Source organism: Aquarana catesbeiana, linkage group LG01 (genome assembly GCF_042186555.1).
Source record: "Aquarana catesbeiana isolate 2022-GZ linkage group LG01, ASM4218655v1, whole genome shotgun sequence".
In the NCBI taxonomy this organism is placed as follows: domain Eukaryota; kingdom Metazoa; phylum Chordata; class Amphibia; order Anura; family Ranidae; genus Aquarana; species Aquarana catesbeiana.
In genome coordinates this window covers 322822112-322845344 of record NC_133324.1, presented here as the reverse complement: position 1 = coordinate 322845344, position 23233 = coordinate 322822112, and the positions used below count along the sequence as shown (strand labels likewise).

Below are 23233 nucleotides of genomic sequence, written 5' to 3'. Positions count from 1 at the left end.
CGCTAAAGGTGCGGGTAAATAAGTAGGTAGAGAAGAGTACAGTCATGGAGACCCAAGGCATGGAGTTTTTTGAGGAGGAGGGGGTGGTCAACCGTATCAAAGGCAGCAGAGAGGTCCAGGAGTAGGAGTACAGAATAGTGTCCCTTAGTTTTGGCCATTAGTAGATTGTTTGTTAGTTTTAGGAGAGCAGATTCTGGGGAATGTTGAGGACGAAATCCAGACTGAAGGGGGATCAAGAAGGCTATTATCAGCAAGGTGGATGCTCAGTCTGTTGTAGACTAGACGTTCAACGAGTTTGGATAAAAAGGGGAGCAAGGAGATGGGGCGTAGGTTGTTAAGATTGGATGGGTCCAGTGAGGGCTTTTTAAGTATGGGGCTGACAAGTGCATGTTTTAAAGAGTTGGGGAAGATGTCAGAAGAGAGGGAGAGATTGAAGATGTGGATTAGAGAGTGTAGAATAGAGCTAGAGGGTGAATGTAGCATTTGCAAGGGAACAGGATCCAGAAGGCAGGTGGTAAGATGGACATTGGCAAGTAATTTAGCAGCCTCATCTATAGTGGTGGGGTTGAAAGAGGGAAGTAATGATTGTACCTGTGGACATGAGGTGTAAAGCATGGAGGGTATCTGAACAGTAGAGATGTCCTTGCGAATTGTATCAGTCTTCTGTTTGAAGTGATTGGCGATCTCCTGGGCAGTGAGTGAGTTAGTGGGTGGAGGCAGTGAAGGACGAAGTAGAAAGTTGAAGGTAGAGAAGAGTTGACAAGGACGGGATGATAAGTTTTTAACCACTTCAGCCCCGGAAGGATTTACCCCCTTCCTGACCAGAGCACTTTTTACAATTTGGCACTGCGTCGCTTTAACTGCTAATTGCGTGGTTATGCAATGCTGTACCCAAACAAAATTTGCGTCCTTTTCTTCCCACAAATAGAGCTTTCTTTTGATGGTATTTGATCACCTCTGCGGTTTTTATTTTTTGCGCTATAAACGAAAAAAGACCGAAAATTTTGAAAAAAAAATGATATTTTCTACTTTTTGTTATAAAAAAAAATCCAACAAACTCAATTTTAGTCATACATTTAGGCCAAACTGTATTCGGCCACATGTCTTTGGTAAAAAAAAATGTCAATAAGCGTATATTTATTGGTTTGCGCAAAAGTTATAGCGTCTACAAACTAGGGTACATTTTCTGGAATTTACACAGCTTTTAGTTTATGACTGCCCATGTCATTTCTTGAGGTGCTAAAATGGCAGGGCAGTACAAATGACAAAAAAAAAAAAAATTTACAAAAAGTTGTCACTAAATGATATATTGCTCACACAGGCCATGGGCATATGTGGAATTGCACCCCAAAATACATTTAGCTGCTTCTCCTGAGTATGGGGATACCACATGTGTGGGACTTTTTGGGAGCCTAGCCGCGTACGGGGCCCCGAAAACCAATCACCGCCTTCAGGATTTCTAAGGGCGTAAATTTTTGATTTCACTCCTCACTGCCTAGCACAGTTTCGGAGGCCATGGAATGCCCAGATGGCACAAAGCCCCCCCAAATGACCCCATTTTGGAAAGTAGACACCCCAAGCTATTTGCTGAGAGGCATGGTGAGTATTTTGCAGCTCTCATTTGTTTTTGAAAATGAAGAAAGACAAGAAAAAACATTTTTTTTTTTTTTTCTTTTTTCAATTTTCAAAACTTTGTGACAAAAACTGAGGCCTGCAAAATACTCACTATACCTCTCAGCAAATAGCTTGGGGTGTCTACTTTCCACAATGGGGTGGGTTTCGAACTGTCCTGGCATTTTATGCACAACATTTAGAAGCTTATGTCACACATAACCCACTCTTCTAACCACTTGAAGACAAAGCCCATTCTGACACTATTTGTTTACATGAAAAAAAAATTTTTGCAAGAAAATTACTTTGAACCCTCAAACATTATATATTTTTTTAAAGCAAAGGCCCTACAGATTAAAATGGTGGGTGTTTCATTTTTTTTTCACACAGTATTTGCGCAGCGATTTTTCAAACGCATTTTTTGGGGGAAAAAAACACTTTTTTTAATTTTAATGCACTAAAACACACTATATTGCCCAAATGTTTGATGAAATAAAAAAAGATGATCTTAGGCCGAGTACATGGATACCATGCTTTAAAATTGCGCACAAACGTGCAGTGGCAACAAACTACATACATTTTTAAAAGCCTTTAAAATCCTTTACAGGTTACCACTTTAGATTTACAGAGGAGGTCTACTGCTAAAATTACTGCCCTCGATCTGACCTTCGCGGTAATACCTCACATGCATTGTGCAATTGCTGTTTACATTTGACGCCAGACCAAAGCTTGCGTTCGCTTTTGCGCGAGAGCAGGGGGGGACAGGGGTGTTTTTCTTTATTTTTTTTTTCTTTTTCTTTATTATTTTTTTTGCTTTTTTATCTTATTTTTAAACTGTCCCTTTTTTTTTTTTTTTTTTTTTATCATTTTTTTGTTATCTCAGGGAATGTAAATATCCCCTATGATAGCAATAGGTAGTGACAGGTACTCTTTTTTTGAAAAAATTGGGGTCTATTAGACCCTAGATCTCTCCTCTGCCCTCAAAGCATCTGACCACACCAAGATCGGTGTGATAAAATGCTTTCCCAATTTCCCAATGGCGCTGTTTACATCGGGCGAAATCTAAGTCATGAAATGCTCGTAGCTTCCGGTTTCTTAGGCATAGAGATGATTGGAGCCATTCTGGTCTCTGATCAGCTCTATGGTCAGCTGGCCGAATCACCGGCTGCATTCTCAGGTTCCCTGTTGGGACAGGAGGGCCAGAGAAAAACATGGAAGACGGTGGGAGGGGGGGGACATTCCCTCCCACTGCTTGTAAATGCAGTCTAGAGGCTAATTAGCCACTAGGATTGCTTTTACATGAAAGCCGACCGCTGGCTGAAAAGAGTGATACCAAGATGATTCCTAAACCTGCAGGCATCATTCTGGTATAACCACTCAGTCGTGAATGGCGTACCTGAAGACAAAAAAAAGGTTAACAATAAAACACAGTAAACAGTAAAGTATAAAAAAATTACATACCTGAAAAGTAAACATGATAAAACATAATAACAATAAAACATTGCAGAATAGAATACAGTAAAAAAGAGCAGAACAATAGAGAGAGAATAGAGCGAGAGAGAACAATAAAACGACAACTATTTTTGTTTTTTTTATTTACACTTTTTTTTGTAACTTTTATAACTGTAACCGGTTCTAGGTTTGGGTCTCTGAAAATACGATGGCATCTTGGGAGACCCTGTGAAAGTATGCCTAGTCTGTGCAGTGCTGTACCCTATGCTAATAACTAGTGCATGGTAGCGTTCAAAACATTCACCAATCCAAGACCAGGATTGTCAGGACAGGAGGGACAATAATAGCGGATGTCATGCCTATATCCGCGCTTGCTGCAGACACATCTTTTTTGGGGGGGTTCGTTGGGTAGGGGTACTCGGGAGGACATAAAGAAAATGCCTCTCATGCAGCCGACTGCATTTGGTTGGGGATGTGAATGGGGGAAGTATGGGTGCTGCAGAAGTGGTGGGTTCCCAATTAGGATTGGCGAATGGAGCAGGAAGGGCATTATGCGCACGACGGGCCTGTGTTTGTCTTCTTCTTGGTGGCAGCGGGACACTACTTGTGCTTGCCACCTCACCAGCTTGAACTGCAATTATGGGACTCGCCATGTCACCAAGTGTTACTGCAGTGCTGGTTTGACTACGACCGGGGTGTACTAGGCCGCTGGCGCTTGCCAGTGCACCAAAACGCTACCAAAAAAACTGTTAGCAATCGCAGGGATCAGGCCTGACTCTGCGAACGCTGCAGTTATGTGTTTAGTGTTTTATAAGTGTCAGTGATCGATCGATACTGCACTTGGGTGGGCTGGGCCGGGCGGAGGGGCAAAACGCAGGTGCTAGCAGGTATCTGGGCTGATCCCGCTAACACTGCGTTTTTGGGAACCCTAAACTGCTGGGGATGCTAGTATAGATCTGATCGTATCAGATATTGATCCGTTCAGATACTATACCACTAAGGGAGGTGTACGGTGCATGCGTGGGTGTTAGCGCTACTGGCGCTAACCTGACGCTGCCTGGGGCTGGTGCTTGCCAGTTCACCAAAATGCTACCAAAAAAACTGTTAGCGATCGCAGGGATCAGGCCTGACTTTGCGAACGCTGCAGTTATGCGTTTAGTGTTTTGTAAGTGTCAGTGATTGATCGATACTGCACTTGGGTGGGCTGGGCCGGGCGGAGGGGCAAAACGCAGGTGCTAGCAGGTACCTGGGCTGATCCCGCTAACACTGCGTTTTTGGGAACCCTAAACTGCTGGGGACGCTAGTATAGATCTGATCGGATCAGATATTGATCCGTTCAGACACTATACCACTAATGGAGGTGTATGCTGCGTGCGTGGGTGTTGGCGCTAACCTGACGCTGCCTTGGGCGACGCATATCACCGCCGGGCGATCAGGGGGCTAAACCTTTATTAGGTAATAAACGGCGGGTGCCCTGACACTATAAAAAATAAACTAACTAACCAGCATCACCCTAACAGTTATACGGTGATCACTGGTGAAAGGGTTAAAACCTTTATTAGGTAGTATATGGGGGTCCCTGTCACTATAAAACGCTGACGGCGAACCTAAATATTTACCTCCCTAACTAGCATCACCAGTGACACTAATACAGCGATCAGAAAAACGATTGCTTAGTGACACTGGCGACGGGGGGTGATCAAAGGGTTAAAACTTTATTAGGGGGGTATCCTAGACCTAAAGGGGGCTAACACTAACTGCCCTACCACACTAACTGTCACAAACTGACACCAATGCAGTAATCAGAAAAAAAAAAAAAACTGCTTGGTGTCAGTGTGACGGGGGGGGGGGGGGGGGTGATCGGGGGGTGATGGGGGGTGTAAAGTATGCCTGGCATGTTCTACTGTGTGTGTTGGTGTAACTCACTCGGATGTCTTCTCTCCTTTGCGGCGGAACGGAAAATACCGAGCCGAGGGGAGATGACATAATTTCCTCTGCCTCTAATGTCGAGTAGATTAAATGAGTTGGCCATAAAGAGATCGTGGAGGAAGGTGAGTTTGTTACAGACAGAGCGATCATTCCAAAGAGAAAGGGAGTCTGGTCTTGGGAAGAAGAGAAATGGGAACTAGATTGTGTGTATTGCGGCTGCAGCCAGAGGGTGTACGATAACGGGTGTGTTGATTACTATGGGTTTATTACCTTATGGTGCAGCGTGTCTGATTCTAGACACATGGGGAGTTGTCCTGTTGTACCAGATGCCTCCAGCTGACTCCACTAACGGTTCCAGGGCTGTCTGCAGTGTCCCCCCCTGAGGTGCCTGACAAGGACAGCCTGAAACGTTGCCCTATGCTAAAGTCTGTGCCATCTCTCTTGACTCCATCAGTCATGGCCAGTTCATATGATTTAATCCGGGAGTATTTCACTGCAGACTTGCAAGACTTTGCGCAAAATAGCACTAATGACAGCTAGCCCTAACCACAGAGATTAAAAGCGGTCTTTTGTGCAGGGGGTTTCCCATGTGGCTCCCTCTGCCTGCTCCTCCGTGACTCGGTGGGATCTAAATTTGTTTTCTTCACACTTAAAAAAAAAAAAAAAAAAAAAGCCTTTTGAACTGTTCAAGAATATTCCCTTTTCCACTCTCCCTCACAGGATTTTGTTTCTTGATGCCATCACCTCTGCAAGGCAAGCGTCTGAGCTGGCAGCTTTATTTTGTAACAAGCCCTATCTGGTTTTACACAAGAACAAGGTGTTGTTGAGGCTAGAAGATCATCTTCCTATATTGCTTGGATGTAATTTGGGCTGTGCAAGTTTGGGACGCAGCCATCACTTCCTCTCTGTCATTCCTGATTGTCCCTGTAAGGGGGGACCTGCTTTCTGGTTGCACCATTTTTCAAGTGACTCAGACAGACCAAGATCCAATAATATGGCCTTAAGGTTTGGATCATCCTTTCCTGTTAGGGCGTACTCTACTAAATCTGTGAGAGTGTCTTGGGCTTTTTGGCATAAAGCAACTGTATCACAGATTTGCAAAACTGTCACCGTGTCTTCTGTTCATATGTTTTCCAGATTCTACCAGGTGGATGTTCAGGCATCATCTGATGCCAGCTTTGGGCGTAAGGTCCTTCAGGCAGTTCTTTGAGCTGCAGGCAGTCCCCAGTTTTGTTTTTGTTGGCCTGTTAGTGTTGTTTGCTCTTGCCCACCCCTCAGTCTCTGAAGCCCTGTGTCCCTCAATGGACGAAAAAGAAAATAGAATTTTTGTACATTCTGTAAAATGTATTTCTTGGAGTCTGTTAAGGGGAAACAGGTCCCACCCGTTTGTGTTTATGGTCATCTTTTTGATACTGTTCGACCACAAAACTAAGGAATGCTGCGAGTAGGAGGGGGTTATCCTGGGCTGTTTTTATTTGACATTGTCCAGTCCTGTATCTAAATTCCTGTGTCCCTCAATGAATCTTTAGAAATAGATTTTTCGGTAAGTACAAAAATCCCATTTAATTTGCTGTGTTTCTGTATTTCATGCACAGTCAAGTAGCATTATTCAGTGCAAAAATGCTGTTTGGTTTTATTGGCCATTAAAAATTCCTGGATAATAGCCATCATTTTTGTTAAGACATCCCTTGTATGCATGCAGGATGTTTTTCTATGAATTGATTGAAATTTGTGTTACTTCTGATTGGAAGAAGACACTGTAGCTAAGAGTTTGTGCAAAATTCATAGTGCACAGGTCCTTGAAAATATGTGCATTGATTTAGGTGGTTTGTGTCCTTGTAAGGCTACACAATTTTACTGAGTAGGGAATTATAATGCAGTAATTTACAAACTATTGGTGTTTTCCTTGTTATAATGATGTTGAATTAAAATTTCTGTTGGTACAAAACTAAATCATACCATTGTCTAATTTGAAGTGCAAATGTTAAAATCTGTTCAAATGAGTTAAACATTTGACAGCCAGGGAAGTTGTAGCCTATGCTAAGATGTGTTCATTATGTTTTTATTTATTTTTTGTTAAAGATGAGAAAGGCATTACTTTAGAGGAAGAGGTGGGCAGAGAGGAGTTGACGGGTATTCTTAGACATGCACAAACCAATGATGAGAAAAGTCAGCTGCGGAAACTGCTGTCAAACTTACAGGCCAGTGAGGTAGGTTACTGATCATTAGTTGCTCCATTCTGTTTTCTCTGTTTTGATACATTGGATAGACATTTGTGTGATGAGTCTAGTAACTTCTAATTCATAACCTTGCTGAGTATATGAAGAGTCCAGCAAGCAGTAATGTCCAGATTATTGTACTACACGTATAAAATATTATAGATTGTGTTTTTGTTGTGGTAGTTACTTTGGAAGCAAGATGTATTCATGCTTGATCTAAATATCCTTTTCGTACAGTACACAGGAATTATTTCATAAACAATGCCTTATATGCAACTATCTTCAGGTGATTGGACACTGTCAAAAGCTTTGCTGGGAGCCTGGGTCTATTCCCTAGTGTCCACATATAACCCCACACACTCTGTGAGGCTTAAAGTGTTGTTAAAGCTAAGGGTTTTTGGATTAAAATAATAAACATGTCATACTTACGTGCTCTGTGCAATGATTTTGCACAGAGCAGCCCCGATCCACCTTGTCTGCATCCATTAACACAGACAGTGCGGCTTGGCCCTGTTCCCCACTACCTCGTCACAGAAATTGATTGACAGCAGCAGGAGCCAATGGCTCTCGCTGCTATCAATCTGCCCAGTGAGGAGGGAGAAAGTCCAGAGTCACTGCGCTCATGCACAGAGCTGGATCAAAATCGGGCTCAGATAAGTATAAGGGGGGGAGGCTCGAGGGGAACATGTAGCACAGAAGGTTTCTTACCTTGATGCATAGAATGCATTAAGGTAAAAACCCTAAAGCTTTAGAACCACTTTGTTTTCTTCTAGTCTCCTTAGGTGACGGACACTTTCTCTCTTCGCAGAAGTTCTTCCTATTATCGCTTCACCAGATTTAACTACTTCTGTCAATTGACACTTCTGTTAAGATCTGACTGCTTATTGCCGTCAGGGCTCATGAGCAGTTTCCAGGTTGGTGACTCTTAAGCACATCTTGTGAACCATACCTGGACCTCGCAGTGGCGAGGCCAGCCTGTAATGTGTGCAATCATCCCTGGATGATTGTTGGGGACATCCTATGATTTACGAATAGATTCCTGTACTGTACAATAAAGATAAGAGGAATTTTCACAAATCTGTAAATTCCATATCTTGGCGTACACTACAGGACACAGGTCCCTCCAATCTCTTCTCTGTGATGTGTCTATTGCTTGCTAACTAAATTGGAGCCTCATGGATTGGATGGGGATACAAAGGGGGTAGACTGAGCAAAGATTTAGGCGCTGTTAAATCACCCAAAAGGTAGCAGCATATAATCTATGGTCTGTGAATACAATCCAGTGTCCTGTACTGCACTCCAAGATTCAAAATTCACAGGTATGTCAAAAGTCCTCTTTTTATTTTAATTTCTTCTCCCACCATTGTGGCATTTAATTTGAACCACTGTTGCTGTTTTGTCACACATTCTAGTCTTATCTTTCAGGCTGCTTCTGTTGTTTTTGTGGGCAAAAGATCCCAAACGAAGAGTGATCTCAGCAGGAAGATGTATGAGGAAGAAATTCAGGTAAAATTTGCCTCCTTTTCCTGCTCAAATCTATGTGAAACCAGCATGCCTCAGTTTTTTGCTAATGCCCTAGAGCAGAGGTGTCAAACTGGCGGCCCTCCAAATGTTGCCAAACTACAAGTCCCATGAGGCATTGCGAGGCTGACAGTTACAAGCATGACTCCCAAAGGCAGAGGCATGATGGAACTTGTAGTTCTGCAACAGCTGGAGGGCCGCCAGTTTGACATCCCTGCCCTAGAGGAATGTACATCTTTTCTCTGCTCTAAGAAACAAACAATTTCTACTTTTTCTGAAGCCATTTTTCTTCTAGCAAGATTTTTGCAGTTTCTGCAGAGTCACTGGGGCTCATTTGGCTTTTTTCCAGATTGACTGATCCTTAGCTTAGCCTTAGAGGCCATAACCAGACCCCGCTGTGAAGAAGAAGCAGAGCTGGCCTGTATTGTGCCATGAACTTTGTTAGGCTCCTTCCTAGACACTTTACAGGGTTTTTAGGTCCAGGGCTGTGATGCACCCAAGAAGGGGAGAGGGGGAGGGTATGCCCACTGGGAGAGCAAAATCTGTATAGATGGATGGGGTATGTTTGCTGGATCCTGATTAACCCTTTCTGTTCCAACAGCTGTTTTTTGTGCGTACCCTTTGGGGTAATGCCTAATGTACACACGATCGGACTTTACGGCATACTTGGTCCAGCGTACCGGATTGTGTCGGACAATTCGATCGTGTGTGGGCTCCAGCTGGCTTTGTTTTCTCAAAAGTTTGACGGACTTAGATTTGAAACATGTTTCAAATCTATCCGACGGACTCGAGTCAGGTTGAAAAGTCCGCTCGTCTGTATGCTAGTCCGACGGAGAAAGAACGACCCTAGGGCAGCTACTTGCTACTGGCTATCAACTTCCTTGTTTTAGTCCGGTCGAACGTCATCACGTACGAATCCGTCAGACTTTGGTTGATCGTGTGTAGGCAAGTCCGTTCATTCAGAAAGTCCGTCGAAAAGTCAGCCGGGCAAAGTATGCCGTAAAGTCCGGTCGTGTGTACGCGGCATTACTCTATACTTGGCCCCCCGCCCAAACATTTACCTGATCTTGTCAATGATCCAGCCCTGTGCCTGGCTGAAGGTCTCCTTTCTTTACTTCCTAGTCTCATAGGAGACTCAGGCAGCAGCAAAAGACAATGGCTCCAGCTGTCGTCATTCAGATCCTGTTTGAGATCTCAGGGAACACCTAAAAAAATGTGTTCAGTCATACAGCTCATGGAACATTGGTATTATCAGTGAGCTGTTGATATAAAAAGTATTTTTAGAAATAGCATAAAAAAATTGAATAAATATTAAAACTTACCTATTTAATGTGCTCAATTCTGGGTCGAACCTGAGATAGTAGTGCACAGGGGGCAGCAGAGTAGGGCAAGGGGGTGTCAAGCAAGCACAGTAAACGGGGGGGCAGCAAGGCACAGAATGGGGGGGGGGAGCAAGGCAAAGTATAGGAATCAGCAGGTCAGCGCACAGGGGGGTCAGGAGGGCACAGTATGTGTGCGCGGGAGGCAGGAGGGCACACTACATGGGGAGCAGCAGGACACAGCATGGGGCACATTACAGGCTGGGGGGCACAGTAGGACACATTACACTGGGGGGGGGGGGGGGGGGCAGCAGGGAACATTATAGGGCACATTACATGGGGGGAGGCAGGGGGGCAAATTATGGGGCACAGTAGAGAATATTACATGGGGCAGAAGGGCACATTGTGGGGTACAGCAGAGTATATTACATGGGGGCATAAGGGCACATTATGGGGCAAAGCAGAGCACATTATGTGGCATATTACATGGTGGCAAGAGCACAATGGGGGGGACAACACATCATATTATGGGGCACAGCAGGGCATATGAGGCACAGCAGGGCATATAACATGGGGGCCAGAGGATACATTTTGGGGCACAGCAGGGCATATTACATGGTACAAAAGGGCACATTTTAGGGCACAGTATGGTTCTCACAACAGGACACAGACTGGTGCATTACGGGGCACACAGCAGGGCACATCACGGGCACAGGGCACAATGCACAGCAAAGGGCACATCACATGGCGCACAGCAGGGCACATCATGGGGCATACAGTAGGGCTCAGGGCACATTACAATAGGAGGGAACTGGGCACACAGTGGGGCACATAGTAGAGCATGGGGCACACAGTAGGATACATCATAGGGCACATAGTAGGTCATGGGACACATTATAGGGCACATTATGGGACACACATCAGGGCATGGGGGCACACATCACGGCATGGGGGCACACATGCTGGGCAAACAGCTGCACTTTCCCTCCTAGATGCGATGTAGCACGGTAAGGGGCTGTAAACAGACCTCTCATGATGCGCTCCTCCTCCACTCTTCTCATCCGTTCAAGGTGATGACAAATACAAGCACCTGGGGTGGATGGGAGGGAAGGAGGGGCCGGCGGGGTGGAGCGCATCATGAGGTCTTTTTGCACTACAATCCCTTAGCAGGGATCCGGGACCAGATCTACCTGTCAGCTAACTGTGATTGACGGGCAGATCAAAGTGGAAGCTGTCATGGGGCCCCATACTGGCCACGGGCCCTCGGGCAGTGCCCGAAGTGCGCAGATGGTCAGTCCGCTCCTGGGTGTGGCTAAGCGACACTGTGACTGTTTGACTGTGTCTCTGTGGATGCACACAGATTGGCTTGGAACTGTGCCCACACATGTTCACCCAGCTTGCTATGGAGGCACACACAGGAAATTGGAAGCGAAGAGCGCCAGCAGGGGAACTTCAGAAGAGGAGTTAAATGGCCTTTACAAAAACAATATAGAAAATAAAGAAAATAATTTAGCATATACAATGTCCACACCAGATAGATTGAAATGTATTGGTATTAAATTTCCTTTTCCATTGCAGCACTGTAATTTTCTATGAAATTCAATGCAGTATGGCAGACAGTTTGTATGCAAAACACCTTAAAAAATGTCACTTACTTGACTTGTGTGAAGAACTCTGCACTAAGATACAAGTTAGGTTCATGGCATCCTCTGCAACAAAAATGCAATTTTTCTTGAGGTCCTTTCTAAATGAATGCAGACACTGCAACTTTTCTCATCAGAACCCTGAAAGTACATTAGCTGAATATAATGAATCGGTCCCATTTAAAACCACTGTGTACAAGACATGGTCCAAAAAAAAGAGCAATTTCTTTTGAGCAAAAACAGATCCAAATCTACAACAAGTTTTTATTAAAATCCTTACATTGTACATTTTTTACCCAGAAGAGATTTTTTTTTTTTTCTTAACAAAAGTGGAGTTACTCTTTTTAACTCTATCAGTGGTAACGCCTTCCTCAATTTTATCTATAGAGGATTTCTCAGCTACAGTGTCTGAGTTTATGGGAGCAGCCATGTTATCTGACTCAGAATGCGGGGGGCCACAAGTCCTCCTCTCCGCAGTCTGTCTTTGAATTCCCTGGGGTTACAATTGCTTCTGCAAAGTCAGCTAAGAAAATGAGGAGGGATTTATAGTTGGCACATACCTAAACTCGGAGTTACCTGCATCAGCTACCTAAATTTACCAGCCTGGGTTCTCTAAAATGCGCCCCAGCTTGTTAATACTTTTCCAGTGCATTTCCTGTTGCGACTGGTCTTGTATAATGATTGGCCTAACTCAGATAACGTCTTTGCTCTTCCAAAACATTTTGCTCAGCAATTCCCTATAGGGAATAGGTTCCTGAAAAAGTGAACCTTCTCTGAAATGGACTGTTCCATTTCTCGTCATAACAAGAATCTCTTGCTTTGTTTTTATTATTTTGTAATGAACAAAATTACAGATACTTGTTTGAGTCAGAGCTCAGAGAGAAAATAATAAGCAGTGGTAACTAGCGTATCTCAAGACATGTACAGAATAAGCATCAATTGAACAGTAAAGATTTCAATATACCATATCTCTGAATGTTTAACAACTTCAAGTATAATAACCCTCCTGTATCCTGAGTTATGAATATAGAGTTCCAGTAGCCAATAGTCATCATACAAGTAAACTATACCATCGGATTGATTGCCGATGATCTTAAAACCATGTAAAACAACTGGTAAAAAAAAAACTAAGAAAGGAGAATGGGAGAATGAAGACCGAAGAAAAAGAAACATAAACAAAAAGGAGGGTGAGAAGAGAAAAGGGATTTGGGAAGTTACTTCCCTTGGTCTAGGTCCCAGCTCCTGCCCTGACTCCAGTTTTATGTAGGTGGTTGTAGGTATAGTAACCAGAGAGTCCAAATTTTTACAAATGTGGTTTGTTCTGAAGGATGCTGGACAGCTTTTCATGTAAAATTATCCAAGAAATTGTGTTCTTTTGTTACAGCCATGTTGATGACAGGTGACTTCCATTCTTTCACAATAGCCATTTAAGCCACAAAAAAGGATATAGAATATGAGACATTGGGTATGTCTGGGAGTGTCCTCTATCGTTTCATTCAAAAGTGCAGTTTTAGCACCTTTTTTGGGTACACGAAGATTTGTTTCTGAATGATTCGTAGTGAACACTCTAGTCCAGAATTTCTTGACCTTGGAGCAAGTATACCAGATATGATACATGGTACCTGTGGTTTTGCACAGAGCAGCCCCAAGCCTGCTCTTCTGGGTCTTCCCACCATCGCTCCTGCCAAGTGCCCCCAGAGATCACCCAAGCAGGCTTGCTCCTGAGCTGCTGCTTTGCGTGTCCATTCACACACAGAGCTGTGGTTTGGCCACGCCCACTCTCTCTCCTCATTAGCTCACTGGCTGTGATTGACAGCAGCGGAAAACAGTGGCTCTGCTGCACAGAGAAGTTTTTTTTACGATCATGCATATAATGCATGAAGGTAAAAAAACCTTTAACTTTTAGAACCACTATTAAGGTAAAAAAATGTAACTTTTAGAACCACTTTAAAGTTGTATTAAGTATCCCTTTTTATTTTAGCTGTCAGCTTAGCAACAGTCTAACAGTCCCTATGAAGGACATCCCTGTATGTAAGGACCCAGTGAATAAAAGGCTAGAAACCCTTCGCAGGTCCTGCCCTGCAACCTGCATTGGGACCGTGTCTATGTCCCAGGAGTATGGATCTTTCAGAAGCTGGAGCTCATGCCTGTAGCCCTACCCTATTGTGTTGAGGGGTTGGCAGATATTATATGCCAAGTAACGAAAATGAACCATGTTTTGGTACCACATGCAAGAGACTCTTTGGATCAAATGTTGGTTTGCAGAGCATTAGTGCTAGAACTCACCTTGTGTAGGCCCTTTGATAGGGAACACATTATTGTAAAGTAAGTAGGTCACATAGAGGAAAAGTACCCCTTTGTTTCCGGAAAAATAAGATAAAATCTTCTTCTGAGGCTCCTTTTCTACTCAGAAGAGTCCCTTTCATTTCTCCCAGGCCTCTAAGGCAAAACCAGGAACCCAGTTTTGCAATCTGTTCCAGACCCCTAAGTCCACTAAATACACAGGTTCTCACAATAAGAAGACACCCCCACTTGTCAGAGTGGGAGGACATCTGTTGGTCTTTGCAGCCTTCTGGTCCCAGGACATTTCAGACTTTTTAAAGTTAGTACTACTCAGTCATTCCACTTCTTTTTCCAGTCAAGCATTGTTGGGTGCACAGGCTGTGCTTCTCTTTAAAGCCAAGCTCCAGTCGTTTTTGTGTTTAAAGTCAGCAGCTACAAAAACTGTAGCTGCTGACTTTTAATAAAAACACACTCACCTGTCCCAGGATCCAGCAATGTGGTCGCCTGAATCATTGCTTCTTTCCCTCTCCTCTCTCCGGAGCCGGCATTTCAACTGTAGGTACCCATCTGTGACCGCTTGTGGCTTCACAGCCAGGTGTGCATGTGCGAGTCACACTGCGGCTGCTGAATGGTCTGGCAGTCTAGAAGAGTGAGCTGGTCGAAACCAGGTACCCACTCCCCCCCCCCCCCCCCCCCCAAAAAAAATGACATGCCAAGGGGGGAGGAGCGGAACTTCCCCTTTTGGGTGGAGCTTTGCTTTAAGCAGTTTCACAGTCCCCAAATGCCAGCATTCACCATTGTCTAAAATAGAAAAATATATATTTTTAAATATCTAGGAATATACAGTACAGTTTTGGTCCAAAACATCCTATCCAGAGGCTACAAAGAAATTTGGTTTCTCCGTCCACCTAACTCTGTTGTCAAACTTACTAGTGCCTCTGCAAAGATTGGTAGATATTCATGCTACTCTGGTGCAGTGCCTCTCTCAATGTGTCAAAGCCATTGTCCTGCAAAAAAGAAGGGTTCCAGGATTTCTACTCAAACCTGTTGACCTTTCCCAAAGCCAAAGGGGGCATCCAATCCATCCTGGATCTAAAGGTTCTGAACAGCACCTTCTGGGTGCAAGAGTTCTGCATGGAATTCCCTCAACCTGGGAGGCCTTCTGGCCTCTGTGGACTTTAAGGGTGCCTACTTGATGGTCCAGCCTTCCCAGTTTGTTATTCTATTTGGCCTGTCCACTTGGCCTCGGGTCTTCACCAAGTTACTAACCCCTGTTCTTGCTTTGCTCTCAGGGAATCCCTATAGAGGGACATCTGAGGAAAAAAAAAATCAGTTTTGGCTCTGTCAGCCAACATCCAAGAGAATGTGCAGATCCTTAGGAGATTCGGGTAGATCCTAAATCTCTAGAAATCGGCCCTTGAATCGTTTTATCGCTTGGAGTATCTGGGTCTGATGCTGACTACAACCATGTCCAAGGTCTTCTTTCCCCTAGACCCCTGGACAAACTCTACATTTGGACTCACTAGTCCAGGAGCCAAGCAACCCTCTACTTTTGCATGAGGGTTCTGCGCTTAATGGTATCTTCCTTCAAGGTAGTTACATGTGCCCAATTTTACTCAAGACAATTGCATCTCAACATTCGGGCAGCGTGGGACAAAAGGGTGCAGTCTCTGGACCATCTCGTACACCTGACTAGCAAAATCAGGCTTGCCCTGGCATGGTGGGAGATGACAGTGCTGGAGTCAGGAAAATCGTTCCTCCCATGGGTTTGGAAGATTCTTATGATGAATGCCAGCCTGTTGAACCCCTAGTACAAGGCACTTAGTCGTCAGAGTAAGCCCATCTCTCAGTATTCTAGAGCTCAGGGTGAATTGGTTATACTTTCAGTGCTCGACCTCTTGTCTATAAGGTAATCTGACAAGGATTCAGTTGGGCAACACCAGGACAATTGCTTGCCTCAACGATCAGGGAGGAAACCGAAGTTCCAATGGCTCATAAAGAAGCTGATCTGATTCTGTATTCAGTAGAATTTCACGTTCCAGACCTGTCTGCTTTGCACATCCCAGGTAAAGAAAATTTGAAGGTGGAAATTCAAAATCAAAGTTTGGACTCCAGAGAAGGGACTTTTCACTCCAAGGTGTTTCAAAACCTCTGTCACAAGTGGGGGATGCCAGATATGAAACTCCTGGCTTCCAGGGTCATCAACGGACTGAGAGGTTTTGTCTCCAGGTCCAGGGATAATCTAGCTTTTGAAATGGATGCTCTGGTGATGTGGGATCATTTTAACCTAATCTATGCATTTCCTCCTCTGAAACCCCTTCCTTACCAGCCTCATGGTAGTTGGACCTCATCAGGCTTATGGCAGACTCTCCATGGGTTATAGCCAAATGCGGGAAAGATAGCCCACCAAATTAGTTCTAATATGAGGATAAACACAAGTCAGACCTTCATGAGCTTTATTGATTACAAAAAGAAGACTCTCCATGGGCCCTCTCAGATTTTCTGGATCCTACAAAGTTTCATAGTAGACAAGGTTGGAATAAGACACAGGTCTATTCAATCTAAGTGTCTGTGCGTGTGTCTGTGTGTGAGTAGTTCCAGCTAATACCACTACATAGGGAAGGGAGTTCCACATTTTTACTGTCCTAACTGAAAAAACTCTCTCAGCAATTTCAGGTTAAAGCGGCCTTCAGTTTCCCAAGAGCAATCCTGCTTTTTTTTTCTTCTTTTGTTTTTCCCCATGCACGTCACTCACACGAATGACACACACACTGCCCGCTGTGCCTCCCGGGGTATGTACATCACATATCCCAGGAGTCCTAGCCTTTCATTGAGGAAAGGAGGGGAGCGGGCCTGTCAGCACAGCTGCCGGCTGGACCCAGAAGAGCCGGCAGCCTATCGATAACGTCACAGGGAAACATGGCAGTGTGGGACCGAGTGCTGCCAAAAGAGAAGAATCTTTCAGCTGGACAGCACTGGATCCGATGTGTGGGCGAGGCTCAATAAGCCTCAAGTTAATACCCTTTTTAAATTATGAAAGTATACTGCTTTGCAAGCAGTAGCCTGACATTGGTTGTGTTAAAGAAAAAAAAAAAAAAAATAATTTGCAAATTCTCAGCCCAACACTCCTATAATGTTTTGTGCTGAAGTTTTCTCTGCAAAATTTTGTATTGCTAGCAATTACAGAAATTAATCTCCTAATTATAAGTTAAACCTCATTGCCACTGCATCATTTATCACTATCCTCTGTGCCGAATAATTTGCCACCACCCTCTGTGCCCAATCATTTACCACTACCCTCTGTGCCCATCCTTGACGCCAACCTTCTATTCAAATACATACCATATCTTCCATTCCAATAGACCTTAGTTAATATATTGCTAGGTACAGTGTCGAATACTTTTTTAAATTTAGATAAATTACATCTATTGCCTTTCCTTTAAAACACTTCTCACTTCCTTGTAGAATGTTAACAGGCTGGCTTGACAAGTGGCCTTTCATAAATCCATGTTGATTGTTTAAAAATATATTGTTTTACATATTTTTTTTAACCTCTTAGCGTCGAGAGTGTGCAAATATGTGGCCTCTTGGTAGTTGGGCCTTGACACAAAGAGGCAGCATATTTATGCGCACTCCCGCCACAGTTACCAGCACCTAACCGAAAGCTCAGATCGCTGACCGATCATGTGACTGCTGTGACAGCCAATCACAGCGGTCACATGATCATAAACCGTGCCCCACTTCCCAGCATCAGAAACCCCTTAAAGGGCCAGGAGGTGCCGGCTTTAAGGGGTTAATGCAGTCCCTTAGCATTTCCTCAAACACTTTGCAAACTATTGATGTTAATATGCTGACTGGACTTCCCTGGTATGGATATTCCCTTTTTTAAATATTGGAACCACATTTGTGCTACGACAAAGAGTATGTACCATTCCTGTCAATAAAGTTTAACTTAAGGCACAATCTTTATTTCTTTCATTTTTCAACAGAGATTATAACACCTGTCAGGTTTTTATTGTTGCCTGCATCCTCATTGGGTGAGATCCACCATCTCTATTTGTTGTGATGACTGTTCTCACCAAAAGTGGAAAAAAAAACAAATTTTGAATTGTTCCTAGAACAGGAATATAGGGGAAATCTTCAATGGGTACACCAGTTCTCGTTATCCTGGTTGCCAAAGAACACCTTGGCACACTGCAACGTTAACGGGAAAATGTTTTGTGAACTGATGAAACAAAAGTTGAATTGTTCGGGAAGAATACTCAGCACTATGTATGGTGCAAAAAGGGCACAGCTTATCAGCATCATCCCAATAGTGAAGTATGTTGAAGGGAACATTATGATTCGGGCTTGCTTCGCTGCCTCAGGGCCTTGGCCACTTGCTAACATGGTGGGGAAAATGAATTCCCCTGCTTACCAATTAATCCTACATGATAATTTCAGGATGGCTGTCTGCCAGCTGAAGCTTAGTAGAAGTTGGGTGATGCAGAGGACCATGACCCTAAGCACTGAAGAAAATCCACCACAGCCTGGCTTCGGAAAAAGAAAATGTGCCTTTTTGGAGTGGCCCAGTCAGAGCCTAGACCATTCACACCAGAAATCCTACAAATGTGTCTGAGCTAAAGCAGCTATGTAAAGAGGAATGGCCATGGTCAAAAATGATTACTGAACACTGTGCAGCTCTCAATGTGCACTGGTTTGCATTACCACTCATGGAAGACATTGTTGACGCTAGTGTTTTTTTATATTACAGCATAGTGCCCAGTCATTATCACGATGCCTATCAGGTATGACAACATGCCCAGTAGATATCACATTGCCCAGAAGATCCATCATTGCCCAAACAGTGCCCCAGAAGTACATCTTGCAGCAGCTCCGCACACCAGCTCACACCCAGCAGACCCTGCAGATAGACAGGTATCCCTGAACTCTCCTTCTCCAGTGATGATCTTGCCTTATTGTTTTCTCAGCCTCCAGCTTTTCCCCCATCCTGCACTCACCCTAAGGTCTCCACAGTGTTCTATGGGCCCATGCTGCGACATCCACACAAAAACAGATCCCGTGCGGCAGCACGCCACACACTGCTCTTGCACCTGCACTGAAGTTTCCTCTCATGGGCCAGTGTACCACCATTCTTCTTAGTGCCTGGCTTTAACTTGGCTGTTGAAACCCAGATCCTGAGGGGCAGGGGTCTGTCAGATTGGGTTATGAAAATTAAATTGAAGTCTACCATTGCTCCTGGAAAGAATATTTTCTTAGTGTGAGACGAGGAAACTCCTCCCCGGAAGTTCTCTGTGGGACGAATACTCTTTTTTTTTTTTTTTTTGTCTGGTCTAGGTCAGTGTTTGCCTTTGAATACCATTAAGTACTAAATCTCGGCCTTGGTGGTTCTTTTTCAGAGACCGCTGGTCCTTTACTGCCTAGCAAAGATGGGGTCTCAATATGGTTCCATCAGTTCTTCAGAAACCACCCTTTGAACCTTTCAGTGATTTTGCTTTGCCTACCCTTACTCTAAGACTGCTTTCACACTGAGGCGCTAAAGCGCCTGTAAAGAGCCTCTCCTCTCACTCCAGTGTGAAAGCCTGAGTGCTTTCACACTGGAGGGGTGCGCCTGCAGGTCAATAAGAAAAAGTCCTGCGAGCAGCATCTTTATAGCGCTGTAGGAGCGGTGTACACACCACTCCTTAAGCACCCCTACCCATTGAAATCAGTGGGCGGATCTTTGCGGGTGGTTTTAACCCTTTTTCAGCCGCTAGCGGGGGTTAAAAGCGCCCTGCTAGCGGACGAATAGCAATGCTAAAAATAGCAGCGCTTTACCGCCGACGCCCCAGTGTGAAAGTAGCCTTAAGGTTGCCTTTCTTGTTGCCATTACTTTGGAGAGGTGAGTCTCTAAGTTGGCGCCCTTCACCTGTAAAGAATCCTTTCTTGTGCTACACAGGTTTGTTTTGAGGCTCAAAGCCTTATTTCTTCCCAAGGTGGTTACTTCCTTTCACATTAACCAGGACCTGGTTCTACCATCTCTCTGTCCTACTTAAAAGCATCCTAAGGAGTATTCTCTCAATTGTCTAGATGTGGTACCCACTGTTCATGAGTATCTCTCCACTACTGCTCCCTTTCGACTGTCTGACTTGTTGTTTTGTCAGTATGTCCCTTTATAGGGGACATACTGCTTTTCATTCCACTAGTCTGAGGTGGATTCGACAAGTCTTTAGTCAGGTGTATGACCACAAAGCCAAAATTCTACCTTTACCTATCAAAATGCCCTTCATCAGATCAGTTAGTACTTCTTGGGCTTTGCAGGCATCTTTCTCAGATTTGCAAGGTGGCTGCCAGGTCTCCTATTCGAACGTTCATTAAGTTTTACCAGGTAGATATTCAGGCCTTAGCTGAATTCAGCTTCAAACGTAAGGTACGGTATGCTCTTGCAAACACCCCCGTTAACCTGTTTGTTTTGTGAGCTGTTAGCCTGGCATTTGCTGTGTTGTCCACCCCTCAGGTGCACTGCTTTTGGGCATCCCAATGTACCTGAATTTGGACGACCCAATGTACACCATGTGTCCCTCGGTGTACTCCAGGAAAATTATTTTACAGTCACAAATCCTATTTTTATCACCTTGGAATTCCAAAGATTTATATTTTTAATTATTTGTGGTTTCTTTATCTGTGTCCAGTTTGCAGAAGCCCCTATTTATTAGAACAATGCAGCTACTGTGTACTTAGGTGATACTGAGTGGGCTGGTTGTAGCCTTTTTGTTTTCCTAAACCCATGCATTACTACTCTACAGAAAGACATCTTGGCAGAAGACAATCCTTTGAAGAAATAACATTGAGAATACATACATAAAAAAAATTAATGCAATTCCAGTTCAGCTTTTTTGCTATGTGGCAATATTACCATATGTGCCATTGTTTATTACATCTCAATGTAAAATGCAGTACACGTAAACATGCACAGTCAGTCTCATTCACAGCATCGGGAAATCAGCTGAGTGTTGTATGCAGTTTGTTCTCATTAAAAATGCATGCAAGTGCAGGTGAAGACCACTGGTAGGGATAAAATCTGAAGCTTGCAACAGATTTACCTGACTAAAGAAAACATTTTTGCAATTGTTATTGTTTGGGCATTAACATAATAAACTCATAAAGAATGTATACAGGTAGTACAAAACCACTGAACTTTCTGTTGAATGCTTCTCCGTTAAAGATCTGTATTAGGTAATACTGCCACATCGCCTTTTCTTCTCTGCCATTGCTGGTGCTGGGAATTTGGTAAAGTCCTGGACCAAACTTTTCTTCTAATCTAGACTTGTGCCAAACTAATGATCAACAAAGTCTCCCATGATAAACACAAAAACCTTGTATTGAATTACAGAAAGTAGCCAACACTGATCAGTGTCATAGCACTTTTAGAAAAAGTGTGCTGCAATAACTGAAACCTGGCTTGTTAACCAGTGCCTTTCTATGCATAGCCAACACAAACTTTTAGTTCAAGTGTGCCCTAGTTTTCAATTGCTACATTAACTAGATTTTATTCATGTAATGATTTTTTTTTTTCCAAAGTTCATATTTGTAATCTACCAACGAGTCAAGAATGAATCCTAACATTGCTGTTACCTCTGCTCCCTCAGGAATGGTATCAAGAACATGCCCGGTCACTGGCAAGGAAAGTTGTGGAGTTGCAGCCTACGCAGGGAGTGCTTCGACCTCGTTCCAGTACTGTTAACTAAACACGTTCTCCACCTACTACTTGTATGACTATGCAATTTTAACTGTGCTCTGAGCGCTAGTAACAAAAAAGCTAAGCCAGGGGTGTGTGATGAGACATGCCTCCAGTGGCAGCCTTCCACTCTTGTGTGTTTGAAGAATCATTAAAGGCTAACTCCACCTTTTGCACCAGGTTACACCTATATTTAAAATGTAACGTGTGAGAACAGGACCCCTCAACCCTCAGTGATGGCATGCCAGGGATTCTCCTCCCCTCAGCTGCTGTCACAATGGCTATGCGGGGTTCGACCCGCAAATCCAAGTAAATTAATTAGAAGTCCCATCTGCCTCCATGGCAGACGGACTTTTAGTTCTTAATGGAGCATAAGTGTGGTAATCCTCATACTCTTAGTCCTTTGACAATTCCTCCAGCTCTTCAACTGAAAACTTGTACCTTGGGACAGACAGGAAGTTGGAGGAAGAGTCTGCAGGAGTCTGCCATTGATCTCAGGTGCAATGCTTTGCAGGCTCCTGTGCAACAAAATAATACATTTATTTTTTTCTTGAATATATACAGTATGTGCATTTTTTTTCTAAAAGGTGGACTTAGCCTTTAAGTTGTCCAAGAAGATCATTTGAAGGAGAAATTACCAAACATAATTCAGTATGAATTATAATCATGACTTATAAAGGGTTTATAGGGACAGAGTAAATTATTGCTAGCTTTACAAACAGGTCACATAGGCTTTGATTTGTTTGGTAGATTTTACTTTGCTGTCATCCCACAAAATACATGGACCCTTTATAGCACAAGGGCATTCCCCCCACTGAAGACAATCAGACCTAGCCTTGTGTGCTCCTGTGTTGGTCCCCAGCCCAAACCCAATATGTAGCTGTCTCCAGCAGTGAGATGAAGCACGTATATATAAAGATGCCTATATTTGTAACATATTAATAAATTTCTTTTATATTAACTTTTAATCTGTTGTTTCAATTTATTTCATTCATGAAACACAAGCTGTTTGTGTGCTGGCAGTTTAATTTATAATTAGAAGCATTTATCAGTAAATGCTGCTGCAGTGTATGGAGGCTGTGTATGAAAATTACAAATTTTGGGTTGTCCCCAGGAAAGTAATATAGGGGAAAATCTTCCAATGAGTACACTAGTTCTAGTGACCTTGGTGACAACCAAGGATTCACTCACTTTGGAGGAATTTCCTTTCACTTCCTGTTTTGGCTTTGGTAGAGGAAGTAAAGGGAAGTCTTTCCAGTGGGACACAGATGCCCAAAAAAATAACAGGGGTTATAACCTCCCTTTTATTCAAAATAAAAAGCTCTGCTTTACTAGCTCCTGGCCTATTGTAATAATATAGCCAAGCGCAGGCACTGCTATCCTGTTAGGATCTCGTATGACGTCCACCCACTTCAGTATGTGCCCTGGGGCCACACAGTGCCACAATCTGTGACCTGCTGTGTCCACAGGACACATCGGAACACAGATCGCTTTACCAGGTTGCTGTGTGCATCTCTGGGTACCATGTGGCTGCTGTGA

General features: G+C 43.7%; 1 protein-coding gene across 2 annotated transcripts in view; it reads left to right on the top strand.

The window, feature by feature from the left end:
• Window positions 1-22662, top strand: part of TPCN1 (two pore segment channel 1) — a 247447-nt gene extending 224785 nt beyond the window's left edge. For both annotated transcript variants that reach the window (XM_073630364.1, XM_073630356.1), the window contains 3 exons: window positions 7075-7202; window positions 8637-8717; window positions 21606-22662. In XM_073630364.1, the coding sequence (XP_073486465.1) occupies window positions 7075-7202; window positions 8637-8717; window positions 21606-21704 (308 nt within the window). In that variant the 3' untranslated portion in view covers window positions 21705-22662. The remainder of the gene's footprint in view (window positions 1-7074; window positions 7203-8636; window positions 8718-21605) is intronic.
• Window positions 22663-23233: the final 571 nt, after the last annotated feature.